The 26,646-nt window shown below is 31.2% G+C and overlaps 1 protein-coding gene across 1 annotated transcript; it reads left to right on the top strand.

Annotated features, from left to right (window-relative positions):
• The first annotated feature begins 213 nt into the window (after positions 1-213).
• Positions 214-24,545, top strand: LOC127704760 (1,4-alpha-glucan-branching enzyme-like). The gene is made up of 15 exons (XM_052208957.1): positions 214-441; positions 1,125-1,294; positions 2,626-2,741; positions 3,879-4,001; positions 8,847-8,991; positions 10,414-10,504; positions 11,396-11,605; positions 15,959-16,074; positions 16,654-16,781; positions 17,662-17,760; positions 18,032-18,314; positions 18,960-19,144; positions 19,549-19,682; positions 20,598-20,715; positions 21,547-24,545. The coding sequence occupies exons 1-15, from the start codon at positions 344-346 to the stop codon at positions 21,592-21,594; spliced, it is 2,064 nt and encodes a 687-aa protein (XP_052064917.1). The 5' UTR covers positions 214-343; the 3' UTR covers positions 21,595-24,545.
• The last annotated feature ends 2,101 nt before the right edge of the window (positions 24,546-26,646 follow it).

Here is a 26,646-nt window from a genome sequence, read left to right as displayed (position 1 = left end):
ATTTGCAGAACTTAGAATATTGTAGACTAGATGAAAAGTTCTTGGTTGTTATTGTGTTTAAGGAATACATTTTTATCGAGTTGAAATATTGTTTTCAGAGAAAATCCGTATCTTGTTATTTATTTATTTTGAGATTATCCCCAAGTCTTAGCCATTTCCTATGTTGTTTTAGACATTAGAAAATTATCACAGTCATATGAACGCTTTGAATAAAACTGGATTACATCAAACGCTAAATAAACAACGATCACATCATGATCGACCTTGACGAAATGCAGTGGTATAAACAGCAGACGTAAACTAGTCTTTGAGGGTCAAAATAGTTCAGGGACACTCACACACGATGGACGGTTCTCTGTCTAAAGTCGATGTACCAGAAATACAACATCTTTTAGATATAGATCCTTATCTTAGATTGCACGAAGGAGAAATTAGGAGAAGGTAAGTTATGCATGCTTTCTACTTCTCCGCATTCAAAAATCGTTAATACATTCCATGATGCAGATACACTGAAGGCGTTAGATTTTATTGGCATGTCAGCAATCTTTTTTTTTGCCTTTTTCCTATGTCGAACATTTTTCATTTTTTCCCATGTTGTCATCCAGGATCCTCCAATCGCTCTAATACTACATCATACATGTACATATACTATGCAAAAAAAATCATCATAGATACAAGGATTGAAATTTTGTACTCCAGACGAGGGTTTCCTGGTCTACAATGGACTCATCAGTGACGATCGAATCTAAAAAGTTAAAAAGGTCAAATAAAGTACAAAGTTGCAGAGCATTGAGGACCCAAAATTCCTAAAAGTTTTGCTAAAAACAATTTTCAGATTAGCTGCGAAACCATAGCTCTTAGGTCCATATGATATTTTTGGACAATTTACAGACCATAGAGTACATGTCAATCATTAAAAAATGTTTGTACATGTTGTAAATCATGTAAATAGATGTAATACCGTAAATACTTCCTGAAACAAATGGTCATTAAATTTAAAGAAAGATTTTCATAATGGGTGACAGGCTAGGGTCGTGGTACATTGCAGTTTACAGACTTTTATAAATTCTCCTGTGAAACAAAACTTTTTGTATGTAATTTATTTATTGAAAATATTTTAATAGATATGGATGTTTCCAAGATGTAATTAGACACATTGATAGTACAGAAGGTGGCATAGAGAAGTTTAGTCGAGGATATGAATCTTTTGGCCTACACAGAACACCAGACAATGGGATATGCATGAAGGAATGGGCACCTGGTGCAGAAGGATTATATCTTAGGGGGGAATTCAGTATGACATTTTGTTGTATTTAATTATTTTTTTAATGATTTAGTTTATTATAATAATCATGATAATTGTTTTATTATTTATATTTATTAAATGTATGTAGAGCCACGTGTCATGTGTATGTACATCTTGAACAACAAACAAAACACATCCATTAATCTCTTTCAAATAAAACAAAAATTAAATTGCTTTTTCTTTTAAACTAGTAGCAAGATAGGTCAGATATTATGTTTCAAGAAAATGAAATTTGTTAATTTGAAGAATTTAAAAAAATTAAAAGATAAATTATCAAATTATCAAAACATTTCACTAATAAACTAACAATTTACAAATTTAGAGGAAAATTGGAGCCTAGTAGCAGGGCGGATCCAGGATTTTAGGTTAGGGGGCAACAAACTTAAATTTTGGAAAAAAAATTTTGAGGTAAAATTATCGAAATATACTTTATTAAGCTGTGGAAACCCATGCTTTGCAAAATTTTTTTTTTTATGGGGGGGGGCATGCCCACCGCGCCCCCGCCTGAATCCGCCCCTGAGTAGAAGTCTTCTAAGTCAAACTACATTGTAAGTAAAGTAAATTACAATTACATTTTTAATTACCCCTGGTCTGCTTTAATGCAATCCCCTTTCCAGGCAACAAATATTTCTGTCACACATTTCTCTTGAACTCATGAACAGAATGACTTTATTTTTGGTCAGCAACTTGACAGTGATTAGTATGTTATTTCAGCACTTTTGGGATATGAAAGACACCCATTTCCTGCTTTTCCATACATTGAATTTTTAAGTATGCTGAATGAAAATATTTTTTTTGTTTACCAATACTTTGAACTACAAGTAGGTGTTCTACATTGGCTAGAGGTATAGGGGAGGGTTGAGATCTCATAAACATGTTTAACCCCACCGCATTTTTGCGCCTGTCCCAAGTCAGGAGCCTCTAGTCTTTGTTAGTCTTGTATTATTTTTAGTTTCTTGTGTACAATTTGGAGTTTAGTATGGCGTTCATTATCACTGAACTAGTATATATATTTGTTTAGGGGCCAGCTGAAGGACGCCTCCGGGTGCGGGAATTTCTCGCTGCATTGAAGACCTGTTGGTGACCTTCTGCTGTTGTCTGTTCTATGGTCGGGTTGTTGTCTCTTTGACACATTCCCCATTTCCATTCTCAATTTTATGTATATTTAGCATCACAATGTGTGTGACTTCTATTTGATTGTAAATTCTCAATACTCTTGAGATGCCATTTTTCCAGAAGGTAAACTTTTTTCTTTCAATATCACTTCATGTATATCTCATGTTTTGAGTAGGTCATTGTATCATTTTGTTATATTTCAGACAGCTGGAACCAAACACAATATCCATTTACCAGACTGGAATTTGGTAAATGGGAAATAAAAATTCCTCCAAATCAAGATGGATCATGTCCTATACCACATAACAGTAAAGTAAAGGTAAATTTTCTAATAGTCAATTTATATTTACTACTGGAATTATCATGATTATGATCAGGATACGTTTTGCTTGAAAGTATTCAGGAAACTTTATTCAGATGAAACACATAGTCTATAGTAGAATAGTAAAGAAAATCATCTTCATCCAATTAGTTTAACTTTCATTTTCGGTATATTTATTTTGCCAAGATTAAACCATTTATTTAAAAACTGCACCGACAAGTTAGAGCTGTAAATCAATTAAATCACCACCTTTACTACAAAAGGCTCTACTTAAAAAACAAATCTTTTGCATGAACTTATTGATAATTCAAAAGTTGCTCATTTGGTATTTATAGTGAATATGTATTTCAACATCCAACTAAAACAGCAATTCAATTGTCGCTAACAGTAAAATTCAAATACAAATGACATATGATTGGCTGAAGGAATTTGTTTAATATTTAAATCTATTTGAAAAAATACAGTAAAAGATAGGTGAAAGATACCCAAGGAACATAGGTCGAAAATAAACTGACAATGCCATGGCTAAAAAAGAAAAAGACAAACAACAGTACACAAAACACAAAATATAAAACTAAAGACTGAACAACAGGAACCCCACCAAAAACTGGGGTTGATCTCAGGTGCTCCGCAAGGGTAAGCAGATCCTGCTCCACATGTGACATCCGTCATGTTACTCTTATATTTAAAAATACGTTGATAAGTTATATCAAGTGATTACACATCACACAATAGCAGATTGGTAATAGACTCTTATCTTAAACCCTGAGACATTACCAAATTCTAATCCATCCGTCATGTAAAATTGTACTATAGTTTATGCTTGTATGTACATGTAAATTTACTTAATCATGTTAATATACATTTTCAATTGTATCATAAAGTCTAATTCCAAAGAAGATTTGCTCTTAACAGTGAGCTATGGTATACCTTTCTTGTTAAAAGTTTGAACTTAAAAGTTTACTTCAAAGTCCTTACTTCAAAAAAGTGTGCTATGGTATACCTTTCTTGTTAAAAGTTTACTTTAAAGTCCTCATTTAAAAAAAAAAACCCAAAAAAAACACACACACGCATATAAAATCAAAATGTACTTCAAGAGAGTTTAAGGTTTTGAATAGTACATTATTTTTTCAGTTAGTTGTAAGAACCAAATCAGGTGAATTAGTAGACAGAATATGTCCATGGTCAAAAGTAGTAAAAAGACCAAAAGATGTACCTATTTTTGAACAAATTAACTGGGATCCTCCACAGGATCAGGTGAGTAAAGAGTATATCTGTATTAACAATGGATTGCATTTCATGTGTTCGGATCTAAAATGTAAAACCGCATATTGATGAGACATACAAAAAATATAAACACACACAAATCTAAATAGTGGCACACATGAACAATGAGGAAGATATTAATTTTGCTTCTTGTAAATGTATGATCACACTTTTCCAATATAATTTGCTACAATTTTTCTTTGTAATAAAAAAAATAAATAAAAAAATAACATTCAGTGTAACAGTCATGATACTACTGATTAATTTTCATAAGCATACTACATTTGTACTTTACTTTTAACTTTCATTAGCATTTAACAAAGTCATGAACAGTGTTCTCAATAAGTTTTTGAATAAGAGGAAGAAAAATAAAAGTATCAGGAAATTATGAGGGCCACAAGGCCTGAAACGAGCGTCGCTATCCCCCCTTCTCGTTAAGCCAGGGGGTCCAAGAACATTTTGAAAATCTAGATTGCAGGAAGTGGCATCTGGGCTATTCTGGAGTAGATTTTGACCTCTTATTCTTCATGTTAATTTGCCCATTTTTAGTAGCTCATTTAAATTTTTGCTCAAAAATTGAAAATTAATGTGATTTTTTTTGGCAAATTTTATATGACATGGCTTGCTTCACCCCTTTCCATGTTCAATATTCTTCTTATTGCAATTCTTTATCACTAAGGGCTATTCCAGAATTGATTGTATGGGAGGGAAAAGCACTTTTTATTTGAATAAAATTTTAATTCATTTTTCCTTAATTTTAAGTTTTGATTGGGAAAATATGTGAAGTAGCCCATGCAATTTATATGCCCCGGCCGTAACGGAGTGGGCATTAAGTTTTACCCTTGTCCGTCTGTACGTACGTACGTCCCAAAATTGGTTTCCGTTCTCTAACTTTAGTTTGCCTCAACCAAATGTTATGAAACTTATACACATGCTTATTACCACAAAAAAACAGATCAAGGTTGAATTTTGGTGGTGTCACTTTTACCAAAAAATTGGAGTTATCTTCCTTTGTCCATGATTATAGTTGAATCAACTACAATCAATGCTTTATACAATGCAATGTTTAATTTTGACTTCCACTGATAAAACACAGATCAAGTTGAATTTGAGTAGTGCCATACTTGAGTTATGCCCCTTTATAAATCGAAAGATTGCAAAATTTTCAGTTTCCATTCTGTAACTTAAGTTTGCCCCAACCAAACATTATGAAACCTATACACAATATTCATTACCACAAAACTAAGATCAAGTACAAATTTTTTGTTTCCGTTTTCTAACTTTAGTTTGCATCAACCAAATGTTATGAAACTTATACACAATGCTTATTACTACATAATACAGATTAAGTACGAAATTTGGTGGCAACACTTTTACCATTCTTGAGTTATGTCCCTTTAAAAACATAAAAATTGCTGAATTTTTCGTTTCCTTTCTCTAACTTTAGTTTGTCTCAACCAAATGTTATAAAACTTATACACAACGGTTCTAGAGTTATGCGTGTTTACAAATAGAAAAATTGCTGAATTTTTAGTTTCTGTTCTCTACTTAAGTTAGCCTCAACCAAATGTTATGAGACTTACTTTATTTTTTATTAAGATGCCTTCCCCCTACCTACAAATGTATACAGACATTTCGGGAATAGCCCTTATAATTGTGTCTTCACTTCATATTAATTCTATGTGTCTTGTATTATAGTTTCAAATAGAATTCATTGAGAACATTAATTTATGCTTTATTCAGTCATTCGAAAACTGTTAAGATTTATATTTAGAGAAAACCAGAGTTGCCTTTGCAGTAAGCAACTGACAAAATATGGCTAGAATAATAATAAATTTTAAATCCAGGAAACAAATTATCAGGTTACACTCAATCCTCTCTGTTGGTCAGAGGGTACAAGTTAAATCGGCACCTATCGAAAAAAGTCAAATCGGCATCTGATCATATAGGCACCTATTTTAAAGTCATTTCGGCATTTAGTTGGTCAGTTCGGCACCAAATAATAATTTTCATCTGTTTTCTGCTTATTAATTATTTAGAAAAAAAAGTGGGGTTGGATTTTATTTTGTTCTGTACATTGTTAAAAATAATCTTGTTATTAAGAAGTAAAATATTTTAAGTTTTTTTTTAACTCCTATGACTGATGTTTTGATTTGATTTGTTTCTTTTCAAAAACTTTTATATACCAGGAATTAAAGAGTGTGAATCAACCACTTTCTTTTATAATGGAATAAAAGACTGGAATTCGTTACCAGACATGATTAAAAGTTGCTCTAAAAAATATAATTTTAAAGTGCAGGTGAAAAAATTTTTGATGGATAAATTTAAATCCATCTATAATAGTGAATTTGTTTTTTATTAATTATACTGGGGCTTTGACCATTTATCTGTGATAAATTCTAAATGATTTGTGCTTGTATTTTCTATGTGTCAACCCTTGGTGTAAACTGGAAGTCTCGTTATAAAAGGACCCCACTGGAAATAAGTTTTACTAACTTTTGTGGGTCATCCTAAGATATTAGGCTACAGTGTAAAATCTAGTCAAGTTAAATTCCACTAATTTTTAATCTAGTCTAATCATATTATCAAAATATCATGAAAATTTTCATAATTTTATTTTTTATTTCTTAATTTAAAATTTTTAGTAAACATGTATATCATTTTAGTGTCTATAAACTATGTCTAGTGCTGTATCTATGTCTTTGTAATATTTTGTATCTGTCAAATTCATGCCTTTTTATCTTGAATAAATATATATATAATTAGTTCTTTAATAACTTATATCAATTAAATAATTAACATGTTTGTTGTTTTAACTCATACAGGTAGTTATTGATGTTTTTTCTTCAAAAACTTAAATAAAAACCAATTAAGCCATTACCCAAGCTGTTGTTTAATCACGAAAAAAAAGAAGCAATAAAAGGGCAAACTATGAGTCCCTGTCATCAATATTAACTGGTTAAAACATGCATAATAAATATCCAATACCTTGAATACAAATATAGTTGCCCGAAGAAAATACAACAAAGAAACATAAAGAACTTGATTATATACAATAATTAATTCTGGCCATCTCCCTTCTTTATTTTAATCTTTTTGCTTAAAATACTAAAAACATTATATATTCAACGTATATTTGACTAGGTACCGAATTGAGTATACAGGGTGCCGATTTAACAACATTCCGAAGTGACTAGAATTCGTCGGATGCGGACTGATTTCACCGTGTTTTATTTTACTTTATACTCCGGCGATTATACAATACAATACATAAATGCACACAAGTTTAAATCCATGTAAGATACACTAAGTGAGATTTATTATCTTTACTGTAAATCCGGCTCTTGCTAAAAGTAATCACTGATCACAAGTTTGTAACAAGCTGTCTAAAATATCCGTGTCAACATTAATCTCCATTTGTACAGATTTTATGTACGACCGATACCGACTATGTGATTTTCGCTTATGTCATATTTTTGTCAATAAATTAATAGCCGGCACAAAACACGCAATAGGCAGCCAATTTGCTGGTTGCCGGCTCTTATTGAGAACACTGATGAAAGTTCTGAACACTAAACAAATATATTACTTCTACACAACTTGAAATTATGGTGGTAAGAGTGGTATAATCACTTGACATGAAACAGTCCAAAAGTGTTAAGCAAAGTGACTATTAACATACTTGTAATAGAAAATTTACAAATGTAATAGAAAAATGACATTAACACAGAAAATCACATTGTAATAGAAAATCACATTGTAATAGAAAGTCATATTGTAATAGAAAATCACATTGAAGTAGAAGTGTTTTTAGTAAGTAAGAAGTAATATTTGAATGATTACTGTCACTTGTAAAAAGTAAAATCACAAAAATACTGAACTCCGAGGAAAATTCAAAAAGGAAAGTCCCCAATCAAATGGCACAATAAAAAAAAACAAACACATCAAACGAATGGATAACAACTGTCATATTCCTGACTTGGTACAGGCATTTTCTTATGTAGAAAATGGTGGATTGAACCTGGTTTTATAGCTAGCTAAACCTCTCACTTGTATGACAGTCGCATCAAATTCCATTATATTGACAACGATGCATGAACAAAACAAACAGAGACAATAGGTAAAAAAGTCAAAAATAGGGGTACAGCAGTCAACATTGTGTTATCATCTTAATCACTATAAAAACAAAAAATCGTAACGAAGAAGCACAAAAAGGCATACATCAAATTTATCATCCTCATTTTGCTTATATTATACTATTTTATTTATCTATGTAAAATCCACCCATAAAGGATGGAAGGTTTTAAGTACTGGCGTAAAATCACGCGTTTGAAATTCGCACAGGTAGACATAAAATAATTTTGTCGTTCAAAGTATGAGGGGATACATAAATACAGAGTCACGTAAAATGGATATAACAAAAAACAGACTTAACAGTAAAAGTAATATTAATAAATAAAATAAAATAATTGTGTGGTACAAAGTATGATGATATACATAAGTACAGAGTCACGTCAAATGTATATCACAAAAAACAGACTCAACAGTAAAAGTAATATTTATAAATAAAATAATTTTGTCGTTCAAAGTATGACGGGATACATAAGCACAGAGTCACGTCAAATGGATATCATATATTTGAATTACATTTAAAATTGATGTGTTTAATTGTTTAGATGATTGAAATATTCTTGCTTTTTATGAGAGAATTATTTTGAGAAAGAAGGAATATTTTCTGTTATTGCAATGGCAAGCTTACAATATAATTTACAGATGGTAACATTAAATCATTCATCAGTATAATTGCAGTAACATTTTAAAATATATATTTTTTAGCTATATCAGTTTAAACACAGACGACCAGATAAACCAGCATCATTACGTATCTACGAATCTCATGTTGGGATAAGTTCACATGAGGGAAAAGTTAATAGCTATAAAGAATTTACAAGGGATGTTCTACCTCGAATACATGATTTAGGTAATATTGTATTTTGCCTGCAATTGATTATTACACTCAGACTTTACTTTAACTTTTGCAGCTACATGCTGGAAATTTTTTTTATAGATTCTTTTTGCCTGTAGAAATTCTTACAGGCTTGGTAGAAATTGTACAAGCTGTGGCTGAGCATGAAGATTGAATTTTCAAAAAAGGTTTACAAATAAACATACATAATATTTAATATAAAAATAATGAGATGATGTATAATTTTCTACGAGACAACAAATCACCAGAGACCAAAGGGCAAAGATGTGAACACTTACAGGTCATTGCATGGCCTTCAACTATGAACAAAACTCATAGTAAGCTATTAAAGGCTTGACAAAGGGTTTTTCAAATGTGAATTTAATTCAAACAAGAAAGCAAAACAGGATGAGTTATGCTAAAACAATTATGACAGACTGCAAACAACGGCAACCACTAGATTACAGTTTAAGAGTCCTGTTCACTACCCTCTTCTAAGCAATGTCAATATTTATAACTAGATTACAGTTAAAGAGCCCTGTTCACCACCCTCTTCCAAGCAATGTCTATATTTATGACAAGTTTACAGTTTAAGAGTTCTGTTCACCACCCTTTTCCAAGCAATGTCTATATTTATGACTAGATTACAGTTTAAGAGTTCTGTTCACTACCCTCTTCCAAGCAATGTCAATATTTATGACTAGATTACAGTTTAAGAGCCCTGTTCACTTCCCTCTTCCAAGCAATGTCAATATTTATGACTAGATTACAGTTTAAGAGTCCTGTTCACTACCCTCTTCCAAGCAATGTCAATATTTATGAAAAATAAAGACAACAGCTTGGAACTATAAAACTGCAGAATAAGCATTAATATTAAAATGTCCAGTATAAAACAATACATAAATGTAATCTAGAAAATGATAAAATTTATGTGTACTTGCTAGAAAATATAAGCATTTGAATTATTATACCTGAAACCATTGTGTGTGAACCAGTTTTTTCCATGTGGTCAGTGTTGTTTTAATTTTGTCCCTCTGATTGTCTGTTTTTCATGAGCAATATTGAATTTTACACCTTACCTTTGTAACTGTTTGAATAACTCCTGATAGAATATTAATCACTGAAAATTGATTAACACAGGAAAGGTCTCTGCTGTAAAAGCTGTTCAGCATTCTAACAAAAAAAAAGTCAGTACAGGTTACTGTAAATTCAGAAATATTTGCAATGTTATTTTTTTTTTAAATTGTGGTCAACAATAGCAATCATAAATGCACACAAAAATTTATGAACTTGCAATAACAAAAATATGTTAGGTTATGTTTGCAAGAGACATAGCTATTTAAGAAAAAGAAAAAAAAAACTTATGCTCTCAGATGACACATTGAATAAAAATGAATAACAATGTTAACATTAAAGATTTTTCTATTTTTGTTTCAGGTTATAATTCAATACAGTTAATGGCCATTATGGAACATGCATATTATGCTAGTTTTGGTTACCAAGTAACAAGTTTTTTTGCTGCCTCTAGGTAATTTTGTTTACATTAAGCAGATGTAAAGATAATATTTGGGTATAGATTTTTGTGTGGAGGGACCAAATTCTGTATTATTAAATGAAATAATAAAATTATAGCTTCATTTTTCTTAGTAACAGATAGTTTCTGTCTAAAGTCATTTTCACTGAATAAAGTGGAAGTTACATCAACAATATAAAATGAAACTTGTAACTTATGTTCTTAATATAGTGAAATTTCTAAAAAAAAAATCTAAAAACTACGAATTTTGACCAAGATTATGTTGAATATATGGTTACATCAACATGAAACTAAGCACAAATGATCATTATGATGTAAACTTTCTAAAATATATGCTATATAGGGGTATTGACCTTGATTTCACAGTCAGTGAACATGGACATCATAATCCGTATTGATTTACACTGTCATGTTGGGAAAAAAAATTATGACCTGCCCGCTTCTAGACGACAGAGGCATTAAGTTTGCCTCAACCAAATCTTATGAAATTTATACACTATGCTTATTACCACCAAACACAGATCAATTTCTTATTTGTGTGCGTCACGTTCATTCTTGAGTTATGTCCCTTTACAAATGGATAAATGGCTGAATTTGCCGTTTCCACACTCTAACCTTATATTGCCTCAACAAAATGATATGAAATTTATACACAATGCTTATTACCACGGATCAAGTGTAAATTTTGGTGTCGTCACTTTCATCGTTCTCGAGTTATGTCCCTTTATTTATGGAAAAATTGCTGAATTTGCCATATATTTACAAGTTTGGGCATCTGTGTCCCATGGGCACGTTCTTCATTTATTGTTTTATAACCACTTTTTGTACATGCTCTTGTTACACATACAGTATGTTTGAAAATTATATGATATTTTTTTATTTCAGTCGATATGGAACCCCAGAAGAATTAAAGGAATTAATAGATGTAGCCCACTCACTAGGTATTGTAGTATTATTAGATGTTGTACACAGTCATGCCTCCAAGAATGTTGTAGATGGATTGAACCAGTTTGATGGAACCCAATCCTGCTTCTTCCATGATAGTGGACGAGGCACACACGATTTATGGGATTCACGCCTTTTCAATTATACTGAGTAAGTATTGGAATGTAAACTTGAAAACAGAGGTTAAACTTAATATAGTCCTGTTATATCAGTTGCAAGGTTTTTTTAAGCAGTTAAGCTGCTTTAAGCGAGCACCCTAGATTTGTGTTCTACCCAATAAATGCTGAAATATGTGCCATTGTTATTATCTGGCTGGCTATTATGTTATTTATAACTAATTGAACACTTTTTTCATACTTTTAATTCTGGAATACAAAAAATATGACCAGAAAAACCTTAAATGATCGTCGAACCACCCAAAAGTTTTGAAGTTGCACATAGGAAGTAGTGCTCAATAGAAATCCTTATGTAGTTTATTATCCCCTGTGCTTTTGGCCAAGATGTCAAAGAACAATTGCATGAATTATTTCATCGCCGAAAATCACTAATTACAAGTCGTTTACAGTTGCCAAATGGCACAAAGCGCAGGAATATTGTATAACGGCTGTGACTAATATGACACGGAGTTGAAGTCTCAGTTGGCGGTAATTTTAACTTCGTCGACAAAACGTAAATCAAGGACGTTTTAAATTTGGTGATTTCTGATAATAATCATTTTGTTCAACCGCTAGCTTTATACCGAAAATCGCCAACATGTTATGTGTAAATCCGAGTAAATCGTATCTGACTGACAAAAACAACATTGAAAAACAATGGATGCCATAAACCGGAAATGAAGACAATTATAATACCAGATCTAATTCCGGGGGCGGATAAGGGTAATTCCGGGTTTGCCGATCAAATACAATAAAAATATAATAATTCCAGGCATGAGACAAAATACATCTATCATGATGAAATATAAACTCTAGAATTGAAAACCAAAGATATATTGAAAAGAAAGAAAAAGCAGGAAATATTTTATACAGAAACTCAAAATTACTTTTAGTTCACAAATTTTCATGTTAAAAACCAATAAAATGTGACAGTATTTTCCTTATCATTTATAAATATTGATATGAAATGTAGATGTTTTTATTGTTTAAACATATTACTACAATTCCATGAGGTAATTTCTTCTCAATTTTGAAGGGCCTATAAAAATCTGGAAGTTTCTTACTTTATTTTCACAGAGGAACTAGCTAATATAATATATAGTGCAACTAGATATGATACACTTAAACAGTTTTGAATTTGAACTGTTTAATATAATGGTATAATTAGTAATAAATAATCAATTGTTGAGACAACACACCCACCCACAGTGATACCCTCAGCCTCCCTCAGCCTTCCTAATACAAAAAAAAAAGATTATTTGAATTCATAAATTAATATACAAGACAATTACATTTATTATTAAACAAGTTAAACGACAGTGACACTGACAATGAAACAAGCTAACTTAACACCAAAAGCACATTAAAGTATCTTACTGAGTTATGAACTATTTCAAGTAAAAGCAGGACCTGGAATTTAGGTTGTGGACCTTTCAGTTTGGAGTGTCAAAGGTCCTGGACTGTCCAGTACCAAATGTTAATTTTAACCCCTGCATTCACAGTAAAGCGATTTTGACGTGTATTGCAATTCAAAGTAGAATTTACTTTTGGACATTAAACGTTTCGAATGCGTATTAAACTAATTCAAATCAGTTAATAATGTGAATCGAATTCGAATTATGTGTGAACGCAGCATTGATATATCTAAGAAATGAAGAATATTAAAAAAAGATGGACAAAATATTTGTATTAAATTTGTTGCAATTTTTGTCTTGCCTTGACAGAGTCAAAAAGTGAGACATATATATATATATAGGCATGCTGTTTTGGCGGAATCAACAATGTATTAGTTTGTGATTTTGTGATAAGGTCTGGTTTCTGGTAGGTCAATGACATTTTGTAAGTAGTTGTGTTAGCATAGGCACATCTCATTACCATAGAGAATATTTGGCCCCACCCCCTTAGTCATGGTCTATTGACTTTGAAACTTTGCATAGTTTACATGTATATGTTTGTGATTAGGTCAGTTTAGGGGGAACCACTAGTGGTAGGTCAATGATATTTGGTGTGCAGTTGTATAAACTTTTTTATTTCTAATTTCCATTGAGATTATTTGGCCCCGCCCCCTCAATCATGCTCTTTTTACTTGGAAACTTATGTTACTTTGAAATTTCATTTATTAGTTTTCGATTAGGTTAGTATTAGGGAAACCAATAGTGGTAGGTCAATGATAATTGGCATGTAGGTGTAGAAGCATTAGTACGTCTCATTTCCATAGAGGATATTTGGTCCTCACCCCTCAGTCATATGCATGATCTATTGACTTTGAAACTTTTACTTAGTTTACATGAATGAGTTTGTGATTATTATGATTATGTCAGTTTAAAATTACCAGTAATCTTAAGTCAAAGCTATTTGGTATGCGAACGTATTGGTATTCAAAAGTTTCATTTCCATGGATATTATATAACCCCACCCCCTCATTATGGTTCATTGACTTAGAAATTGAATTTGTGTTAAGGTTTGTTTAAAGGGAACGACTTATGAAAAGTCAATGGTATTTGGTTTGCAGTTGAACAAGCATTGGCACCTTTCATTTCCATAGAGATTGTTTAGCCTTGTACCTTCAGTCATGGTTCATTGACTTTGAATATTGCTTACATGTTAAAGTATTACTATTTTAAGTGTAACATTTGCATTATCAAAATAACAAATAGGCAAAACATTACGTTGTGTTAATAGCTTATTATAGATTAGACATGTGTAATTATTATAAAAATAAGGAGATGTGGTATGATTGCCAATGAGACAACTATCCACCAAAATTCAAATGAAGTGGATGTAAGCAATTACAGGCAACCGTACAGCCTTCAAAAATATATGTTGCATCATTGCTAGGCCATTATAACAACATCAGCATTTCTTGTAATACTAGTATACAAGAAAATTACACCATTTCAGATAGTTTCAGGTATGATTTGATAATTGTGCATAGTGGCACCAGCTGATCCAACTAAAAGCGCTAATATGGCATATTCAAACTCTAGTACATAGTGGAATTAAACCATACACCACTGTTGGACACCATAATTGAAATTATTATTCTGAAAAGAATATTCCTCCATGCAGCCTGCAACAATTAGCAAAACCTATACTGCATAGTAAGATATAAACGACCACGAAATGACAAATGTAAAACAATAAAACTAAAGCAGCCTGATTTATGTACAAAACAATTATGAAAAATAAATATGATATACAGCAACAATCAACAATCACCAAATTACTGGTTCCTCACTATGGACAGGTACATACAGAATGTGGCGGGTTAAACATGTTAGCTGGCACAAAACTCTCCCCTAACATGGGACAGTGTATGTGCATAATCTCAGACATTGAATCTTTAAAAAATAAATTGGAAATAACTTTTGAAAGTGGTAGGATTGGATAGCAGAAACATTACGATACAAACATTATTTGATACTTAAGAAATAGCTGAGATATATAGATTCTACCACTGCATCGAGTGTGATACGATATTTATCCACTCGAGACAGTCATGACAGTTAAATTTTCAAATTTAAAATGCGAGGCTCGCCGAGCGTTTTAATTATTTAAAATTTAACTGTCGAGAGTGGATAAATATCGTATTACACGAGATTTGGTGGTGGAATCTGTTTCTCTAATGATTTTCAAACAATATGCAGGCAAACTTATTCTGTCTTTTCGAATGATCTGTAAAAAGATGTGTTCTTTCTATGTGACGTCATCAGGCATGGTCGCCTTTTTTCATGCCGTCACAATAGGAAATTCAGAGAAAAGCAAGTAAATTCGACGTCATAATCGGATTTTAACCAATGAAGAACTGAGATCAAACGAACCACACGTTGATTAAATTTTTTGTATACAATGAGTGCAGAAAGGGATAAATTGACGAAGAATTAGAGAAAAATATTTTCATCCATTCTTCCGCTATATTCATCTTAACTTCTGCCAAGTTTACCTTTGATTTTTTCAATTAACTGCCTATAGCGCCTTTGGTGCTTTGATTTTATTGGGCATTCTGTGGATTCACTATTAGGGCCCTGTTAGAGAACCGTTATGATTTCATACTTTATACTTGACATGTATATTAACCAACACCAGAGGGTGTGTCATAATGTATGTACAACTTCCTAGGTCAAAGGTCAAGGTCAAAACCTTTGGTTTTAGATGACAACCCCATGTCTATGGTAAAGATACAAATTTTTAACCACAGGTTATTCACATCGGGGCCCACAGAGATGGCTCCCATCTCAATGATGTCTAGTTATTCATTGCACATTTTGTCAGTTTGCGTTTAAAGATATATGCATATTGATTGTTTCACTAAAAGTTTGCTGAAATTGTTATTTTTATATATTTTTAGACATGAAGTTTTACGCTTTCTTTTGTCCAATTTGCGATGGTGGGTAGAAGAATACCAATTTGATGGATTTAGATTTGATGGGGTGACATCTATGTTGTATCATACTCATGGCATGGGTAAGTTGTTAATCTATCTCAAGATATTTGTAAGATTATTTGATCTTTCTTAATGTAAATACTTTGGATTCATCATTATTTGTTGGATACCAATTTTCGTGGGTTTCATGGGTACAGGTGTACTATGAATTTAAATGTTTGAACAAATTTCTAAATTTCTAAAGACTTGTATGCAGACATTAGCAAAATCACAAAATCAAATATCAAAGAAAAGTTTTCCTCAATCCACAAAAATTCATACCCACGAAAATAAATGAATCCACAGTAATCAATATCTAACATTTCTGCATGTACAAGAAGTAAAATAGAATATTAAAATAAGATAAAAAGATAATAAAAATATACAGTCAGAAATTATAGTACTCTTAATAACTTTGATGCATTTGAAATGAAGGAAATCATGTATTGAAACTCTTTATATGAGGATTTTAGTAAATCCTGTTTATCTTATCTATATTTTTAGGCTACAGGTTCAGTTGTAAATATCAAAGTGTTCTGTTGGTATCAATTCAGTTTTATATCCTTGTATTTCTTTTTATTGGACACATGAATAGAGTCTCTAGTCTGATCCTTTTTCAGGTCATGGGTTTAGTGGAGACTACAATGAATACTTTGGCTTGAACACGGACACAGATTCACTGGTCTACCTAATGGTGTCAAACTATATGTTACATCAGCTGTACCCAAATATGATAACTGTAGCAGAGGTATGTATATGTCTCATTTGTTCATATCTTCACACTTTTTCATTATGATTTGAAATGGGTCTTTGGTTTTTGTTTTGTTGGGTTCCTACCTCATTTCTGTATACTCCACATCATCTTTTATTCACTACTTATGTTTTGCAAAAATTATTAAGCCTTATTTGGCTCAATATAATACTAAACTAAACATTAAAGTTTTCCTTAGGATTTTCTCAATTCGTTGTAGACCCATTGGTGGCCTTGGCTCTTTGGTCAAGTTGTTGTTTCTTTGACACAAATCCAGTTTCCATTCTCAATTCTATCAGCTTGCAGGTGTGATTTCTGAATATCCATGCTGTGTGTGTGAAAAAGGAACAGGGTTAGTACATGAAAACTAGTTCTATTGTATAGTATTTACTGTCTAATCTGAGTGTCTGCTTCTAAAGTTGTGTTTTAATCAAAGTTTTACCAAGAAAGTTGTTGTTTTGAAGAAAAAAGTTGTCAAGGCAACCACCTTTATGTGAAGTTTGTAGTCCTTGCTTTCTAAACTAAAACATTTTTTATAATATTTCCATGCTTTTAGCATAAAATGATATCTTACTCACGTGTTCATTCTTAAGTGATTAAGTTTAGATTCCACAACAAAGTCTTTTCATTCTCCGTTCAGTTATTTTTAGAAGTGAGGGGAAATGACCATCACATTTATATTTTATTAAGGTTATGTATTATTGGTTTTTTTTAAATGTCAATGTGTTTTGATTAATATGGATGATAAAAGTTATTATATTTATATAGAATTTTAAAAATAAGAAAAAATCTTTTATGATGGGAACTTGAGAGTAAATATTACATTGTCTACATAACTTTACTTCTAAAATATACCTAAAATATATTTTCATTAAAGGAAGTTTCTGGTATGCCAGCATTATGTAGACCTGTTGAAGAGGGAGGAGGAGGATTTGACTATAGATTAGCCATGGCTATTCCTGATATGTGGATAAAGGTTTGTGTTTGATCTATGTCTGAAATTTCTGTGGTATTTTACAAGATATGGTTGCTTAATTGGTAAATCCGTTTTTTTTTAATTGATTATTCGTTGTCCATTTTAGTAGAGTAAGGACTAAGGATCATCTTATTTAGGAAGAGAACTTCAAATATTTTGAATAAGTGGGAATTTGGTAAAAAATAGAAATTGAGGGAAAAAAAAACAGCTATGGAATGATATTGTACAAACATACTTGTTGAGGTTTCATTCAAATTTTTACATTTTTCAGTATTTAAAAGAGTTTAGTGATGATGACTGGGATCTAGACAAACTGGTTCATACACTGATTAATAGACGATATAGTGAAAAGTGCATTGCTTATGCCGAGAGCCACGACCAAGCCTTGGTTGGTGACAAAAGCTTAGCATTCTGGTTAATGGACAAAGAAATGTACACATCTATGGCAACATTATCTCCCCCTAATCTAGTTATAGATCGAGGAATAGCGCTACATAAAATGATACGTCTGATTACAATGGGTTTAGGTGGAGAGGGTTATCTAACTTTCATGGGTAAGAATTGTTTACTCTCTTTCTTTAAAATACTCTCACAAAATACTTTCAAGCTGATATAAACATTTCATATAAAAATGTATTTTTGTTTACAACTAAAATCTGACATAGTCGTTCAAAATCACATAAAATGGCTTTTTAACACCAGCGGTCAGTATACTGTAATTATTTTCAGTATTTTAACCAGGTTGTCTTTCTTTGCTCAGGTATACTATACATATGATTATAACAAGCAAGGAGAAAAAAATTATTGTGGTTTTGAGGTATTTTATAGAATCACTTTGTGTTAGATATTTAGTGAATTCAGATTAGCATTTGACCTTTCAATTAGAATTTAAGTATTCTGCTCACATGAATTGGGATGTTAAATCCTGCAGGCTGTGTATGGGTAGTTTCTGACTCCTTTCATGTAAAAAAAACTTTAACAACTTTTCATGATGGGCCCATATGTGTGACCTGCTGCAACACTTAAAAAAAAAAACTCATATCCACCCTGATCTGCCTACTTTTCAAAATATAATTCTTGAAGAAAGGCTAATTCCCATAAATCATTTTTTATGAGAAACTCTTTTAACAAGCTCATAACACGAATATATATTCTTTATAGCAAAACTTATTTTACTTTAATAAATGTTTATTTTATAGGAAATGAATTTGGACATCCAGAATGGTTGGATTTTCCCAGGATAGGAAATGATGAGAGTTACCATTATTGCAGACGACAGTATTATCTAGCAGACGATCCAAACTTGAAGTATAAATACTTGAATCAATTTGACAAAGCAATGATGCACCTAGAGAAAAAGTATAATTTTCTGAGTCATGGTCAGGTATGGATGTTATCAGTTTATAGTACTCATATTCCTCACTGTGTCTATTGGTGTGCTGTATCTGATTTCCTTAAATGTTTTTATGATACTTATATTGAAAGAAGAAAGCTTAGTAGATTTTTTTCTATTTTGTCAATTTTTATGTATTTGAATATGATTGATTGATTGATTGTTGGTGTTTAACGCCACTTTCAGCACTCCTGGCTATATTGTAACGGTTAGTTTTTATTGGTGGAGGAAGCTACCTGATAATGATAATTTCTCTGTAGATTTCAAGTTATCATACTTATTCAGAGCAAAACAAATTTTTTTAAAAGATAGACTTGTAAGATTAAACACTGACCATTGCTATATTGGAACATAACTGATATTGTAGTATTATATTCTTATTTTTCCTTTTTCAGAATTATATAAGTAGGAAACATCAGGGCGACAAACTTGTGGTATTTGACAGAGCTGACAAACTGGTGTTTGTATTTAACTTCCATCCAAATAACAGTTATACAGATTATAAAATAGGAGTCAACATTCCTGGAAAGTATCCTTAAATACAGTGAAACCCTCAAGTGAAATAAGTTTTTATGTCCCCGCCATAGGTGATGGGGGCATTAAGTGTTACCCTTGACCGTCTGTCCTTCCATCTTTCTGTCCCTCCTATTTTCGTTGCAAAGCTGGAGCAGGGGCATTCGTGTCCTCAGACACATTCTTCTTTTATTTTTTAATAGTCATATTTATAATAATAATATATAGATATTTATTACATATGTCATATATCCCATTGTACTGCATTTAACAGTAGTTGAGATCTTACTAGGCAAAAAAAGATGAGACAACAACTTTCATGGATATCGTTTTATAGAAACTAGCTGTAAGAACATCTTAAAAGTCATTTTGAATTATTGGATGCATCTCCCTCATGCATAGGTCTTATTCCTTGTCCAGTTTTGGCATTACTTTTGGTCCTTTCTTGATTTTTCAGCTCTCCATCATTTGTAATAAGTTTTTGGTTTTCAAATATTTTGGCCTTGAGCGTCTCTAAGAAGACATTTGTTGTCGCAATGCGAATCTGGTGCAGTAAAATTGGTCCTGTTAATGTAATTGCACTTGTGTGTTGACATGATCTACAATTGTACTAACATCATTTCTTTGGACAAGGAAAGTATACCTGTATCAAATGAATAATGGTGAAGACTGGTAATATTGATAATATAATTTAAATCTATTAAGGGAATGAATATTTATGCTAATGACAAAAATTTAAATTACAGTACAATGTTATGCTCATGTTTGTTACAAATTAAGACATTTTCCCAGAAAATGTCTTCCTTGAAATTGTGGCACACAGTAACTTTCAATAGTGGAATCTTCCATAAAGTTGAATTTAATTATTGACTTTCTTTATTTGTTTATATACTTTTTCATGTATTCTGTATGTTTCTTTAACAATAATAAGATACAAAATAGTTCTAGACTCTGATGCTGAAGAGTTTGGTGGACACAAAAGATTGGATCATAATACAGATTTCTTTACAGCTAATGATCCCTGGGATAATAGGAGATGTAGTTTAATGGTAATGTATTATCATTCACATTATATTTTTTCACATACTCTTTGCTTTTTCCAGAGGTTGTTATAAAACATGAAAGAATGATACAGTTAAAAAAATTGTATAAACAATAGAAAACATATCTCAATGTTGTAAAAACACTAAAAACGATTCCCACAAATATTCTGTGACAAATATAATCATGGGTTACCAAATTTGAAAGAATATTTTATGTATAAGCTTAACACCTGCCTACAAGCAAGGTTTCCCCTGGTTCACAAAAAAAATTTTTTTTTGCCACTCTCAAGTTTGCGAAATTGGCCACCACCAGCGGAAACCCTGCCTACATGAGTTGAAAAATGCAAGTTTCAACCTAGGATAAATCTTATATAGCATGATCTATGTATATTGTCAAAAACAATTTCAGCTTTTGCAGTCACGACATACAACTTCTCTTTTCAAATCTACTCAAAGGACAACACTGTTCACACACATTATCCATTACTATCCACAGCAAGGCTTTCCATATTATAACTTGACTAGCACATGGACAAGAACATGCCATTAACTTCCACCTGGTGACTCATTTTGCTGTTTTAGGTAGAGCTACTTCTCTTTGCCAAATTTTTTCTAGTTTTTAGTTTGATATTTGATCATCACTTGTTTAGCTATAGATATACTGAGAAAAATGTTTGTTTTTTTCAATTTTAAGGTCTATAAACTTCAGTTGTACATGTGCGTTTAGCTGGGTCACTGTTGTCTTGCCAGTTTATTAGTTTCACAAAGTTTTGACAATTTCTTGCTTTTATTTATATACACCATTGTTTTTTATCAATAGCATATTTTTATTTGTAGGTGTACATTCCTTGTCGAACAGCATTTGTGTTGGCCAAAGTGGACTGAGGAAATCTTAGTGCTCAACTGCAACCTGCCATAAAATATCCAAATATCAAAGTGTTATCCTTGTTTTGCTAGTCTTAAACAGCTATTCACCAAATAGGCTATATGTTTTATGCATTGTAATCATGATATGTTACTTTTTGTAAAGAGGTACACGTGTAAAAGTAACCTGTGATTTGTCAGCATTTAGAAGTATTTATAATTCTAAGTCGCATTTGTTTTATTCAAATTGTTGCTGATCTAAGCTCATTTTTTAAAGCTTGGCTGTGAAATGATATGTAATTAAATCTAATGCTGGTCAATCATTTGTCTTTTGATTGTCTAGCCTTCTTAGATTTGGTTACAAAACACTGTTTTGAGTTTTTTGCATAATTATTATAACAAAAAGTGCCATATATATTTTCATGTATATCTTCTTGTATCTTATTCATTTTGTAAAACAATTCATATTAAGGCCTCCTTAGTTATAAAAAATGTAAACATAGGTGAGGCCAAAGTTATGTTTTTCTTTGTTTTGCATTTGTTTACTGATCTGGGTTTTTTTTATCATCTGACAATCAAAATAATATTTCAGAAAATCTTACTAGGGGACATGTTTGTTCTAAATAATTATTTGGTTCAAAACTAAAATTTTCTATACTGATGTGTAAAGCTTTTTTTAGATATTTATCTATAACAAGATCATATTTAAATTAAAAAAATCATTACCATAATTGACCATATTATTGATAATGAATTACTATGAAAGTACAAAATTCTTATTATGACTTTGGTATAATAGCTTTATATTCTAGTAATTTGTATCTAATCAATGTCAGACACTCTTATTATTCACTAAGTTAACTTTAATAGTTGCATGGTGTGGTTACCAATATAATCATGTACATTAGTTGATAATTTGCTTTTGAGTTTGATCTGTTACAATGTTTAATAAAATAACTCATTTTTCGGTAGAAATGTTAATTTGATTAAAAAAATGGTTAATACTCCTATTGTGTAATGTACTTCAGTGTAAATTTATTTAATGCACAATTGAATGATGTATTTGAAAATCATTTTTCTAATAATGCATTGTGTATGGATTATTATTATTAATATAATACGTTATGCAGTTTAGACACTGGATTGAAACCATACTTTTATAAGATGGATGTGGTTGAATGATCGAGAGCATGTGAGTTCTATGCAGATAGTGTAACATTATAGAAAAACAAAGTCTATGGGGTATCCATCTATGACCCAAATATGTACATGCACAGCAAAAAAACACCCAAAAAGATTGCCATTTATGCTCAGATGGAAGGAGTTAAAGTAATGATGGAAATGTTGAATACTGCTTAAAGAATGTGTTTCCTTAATATAACTTTTATTAGAACAATAAACAATAACAGTAAGACCTTTGATAAAAACTTTTTTTCTACCAATTCGTTTTTAAATTCTTTTTTAATATTTTAATTGAAATAAAATGATGAGCTTTAGAATTTCTGTCTTTCTTTTTTATCATCAAACTTATTGAATTGATAAAGTATTTGTTCTGCTTTAATTGGCTTCTTGAACAAAATATTATTAAACATATTTTATTGGATATGAAAAATCCATGTACCCATCTCACATTTTCAGGTGATTAACTTCACACACAGCATAACTATAATGGGCATTACACATTGATTTATATGATACAAAAATCCTTAAAATTTGTTTCACACATTCTTAGTGTCCATTGTTCTATTTTTAATTGATACTCATCTCCCTATCATTCATCATGCAAACATATGATTTTTTTCATTATTGATAGATAAAGATATTAAAAATTGACATTTTATCTACCTCATTTTAATAGCTTATTCAGATTTTTTTCTTATTTTCAAGAACAAATTACAGCCAATATAACAGTCTTGAACAAGTTATATTACAATTGGTTAAGACATCAACAGTTTTGGTTGTAGCAGTTATGTCAAGAAATTGTGTTCACATACTTAGACATATATTCACATATATATGAATACAAGATCACCATTAACTGAATTGAGCTTTGATACATTATTATCATCGCATATAGATAAAAAAGCATTGATCATGAAATGGAAAATGTTTATTATATTAGATATTGTTGGTATAAATTGTTTTTTTGCACATGTTTTGTAACATATTCTGTTGTTATATTTCATATGATGAAAGTATGTTGTTGTTGTGTTTGATGGGAAGGTTTTATATGCTGTTGCTACATGTAAAATGTTTTAAGTTCAATATTATTACAGTAATAATTTGGAAATGATATTTATATTTTATAAAAAGAATTCTGTGCAATTTTCCTGATTTTGTTTTTTTTAAAACAAGATCAATAAAGTAACATGCCTTTCTCTGAAAGTCTTTGAATGAATTTTTATGCCTGATTTGTTACAAGTTTTTAGTGCCAGACTGGATCTATTAAATCTAATTTTTTAGTCAGGAAAAAAATCTGAATCCTGTTGAAAACTTTGATTCAGAATTTCTAATTTGAGTAAAATTTCTTAGCAATATTGATATTTTATTTCAGAATGATCAATGAGGAACATCACATTACTTTCAAGTTAAACTCTGAAATTTATAAACAAAGTCTTAAAAGATGACTGAAAACTGAGATGATAGTTTTAATAGCTTATATATATAAATCAATGAAAGCTTATACTTTATATAAACAAAGTGAATCACTTGAGATCCACAGAAATGTTATGCCTTTCACAAAGTCAGTAATAGTCAATGACTGAAATCAGATCTACATATAATACAGGAGATATTGGCTGTGATCTTTCTGCAAAGTCTTCCAGAGTAGTTATGCTTGTTAGTCATTGTTTGAAGTGAAATGTTTTTTAAAAGCCTTGTTACACTGTACATGTAGCACATGTGCTAATGCTGTTATTGTAACTATTGTACTTGTTACATACTAAATATTGAATAAAATATCCTAAAAAATAGTCCTTTGTTTGAAGGTATAATGTCTAACATTTATACATGTATCGATGAGTGGCATGTAGGATGTTTGTTCACCTTTTATATCTTATTTGGCAAGAACATTTTTCACAAATAGGAATCTGTACTTCTACACCACTTTTTGAAATATATATATACTCACAGCTTTCATAAGGTTATTTAGGGCTAGACATATTGTATAGACACTTCTTTAATGTTGAACTTGAAGGCTGTACATTGACCTTTAGATTTCTTTTGATTATACCCCCGCTTTAAAAAAGTGGGGGTATACTGTTTTACCTCTGTCTGTTCGTCCGTCCATTCCATGAATATTTTTTGTCACATCTTTCTCAGGAACTACATCATAAGGATTTCTGAAATTTGGTTTCGGGGTTTATATAATCAGCTATACCGTGTGATGCGTTTTCAGATTCATCACTCAACAACTTCCTGTTTACCAAACACTTACATCATTTTACACATGACATCCAAGTAGTTGAAAATTTTCGTCACATTTATCTCAGGAACTACATTACAAGGATTTCTGAAATTTGGTTTCAGGGTTTATATGAGTCAGCTATACTGTGTGATGTGTTTTCAGATTCATCACTCAACAACTTCCTGTTTACCGAACACTTGCATTTGGGCAAGAGTATCATCAGTGAGCAGTAGCTCGCAGTTTCACTTGTTTTATATGTCTTTTATTTTTGCTGTGTCATTAGCATACACAGCACAATACCTCCACTCTAAAAGTGGGAGGAGCTATATTGCAATTACCTTGTCTGTCTGTCTGTTTGACCAACAAATACTTTCGTCAAACTGTTCTCAGGAATTAATGAACATAACAAATTCATATTTGGTCAGCAGCTTTTTAAAATGGCTTTACCCTAAACTGAAAAAAAGCTATGCTGAGCACAGTATATTACTGCTACAGTCAAGTTGACTAGGACTACTTTAAGTTAATATCTGAAAAGCAAGATAAAATCAGTTGACATATAGTCAGAAATCTCTACCAAAGAAATGGTACACACCGATAATCTATCAATAACATGAATATTAAAAATTCTCTATATATTTGTTCCTTTACTTGACCATAAAGCTCAAATACAGACAGGCTTTTTTAAGGAATTAAAAATTATATCTGCCTCTGGAATTGACAAGAGATAGTATATGGACTTTAAGACTTCAAATTGTTGTAAACTCAAAATTCTGCAAACAAGCAAAAGAATCCCATCATAATTATACCCCTGTTTATTAGGAAAAGGAGAAGGAATATACTGGTTTGCATCTGTCTGTCCATCATTCCTTCAAATAAAATTCGCATTTTTCTCAGTAAAACTGAATTAGGTTTGGTATCAAGCTTCATATGAGCATGCTTTACTGTGTGATTCATTTTCAGATGCACCACATATCAACTTCTTGTTTACCAAATACTTATATATACTTGTCATAACGCATTTCTGAAAACTACTAATCAAGGCTATCTGAAATTTGAAATCGAGCTACATTTGAGCATGTTGTGTTTTCACACTCATCACTCGTCAACTTCAGTTTGCTAAATACATAATTTGAGTTATCATAGTGAACAATAACTTACAGTTCAACTTGTTTGTAGACAATAAAAAAGGTCGTAAATACCATGTACATATAGTACGATCTACATAAAATATGCGATTGAAAAGTAGAGGAATGGAGGTTGAAAAGAAAGCTAGATAAATGTGCATCAAAATCGATTTTATAGAGATGAAATGTGTCTCAGTTTGTTCAGAATCATTAAAAGCTAATTCAATTGAGTGTTTTCTTCAGTGTGGGTTGTATATTCAATCCTTTCCCTTTTCAAACGCCGTGAGATCCGTTTATGAATTGAAAAATTTGCACCGGTTCAAACATGAAATAAATTTAACTGCTTATAGACCATTATTATTTTAATAAAATATGCTTGTCACAGGACAATCCATCTCTGATTTTTCTTTGAGAGCCCCATTAACATGCAAATGGTTAGATTTGGACCTTGAATAAATGCAGAAGGCTAATTTCTACCCTACTTTCATTTTTGGTCCGTTGAAATCACTACTTTCACTTTCAACAATAAATTTTTCCCACATG

This window comes from Mytilus californianus, unplaced genomic scaffold, assembly GCF_021869535.1.
Source record: "Mytilus californianus isolate M0D057914Y unplaced genomic scaffold, xbMytCali1.0.p SCAF_6, whole genome shotgun sequence".
Lineage (NCBI taxonomy): Eukaryota > Metazoa > Mollusca > Bivalvia > Mytilida > Mytilidae > Mytilus > Mytilus californianus.
The sequence above is the reverse complement of the archived record's forward strand: the minus strand, read 5'-3'. Positions and strand labels throughout refer to the sequence as shown.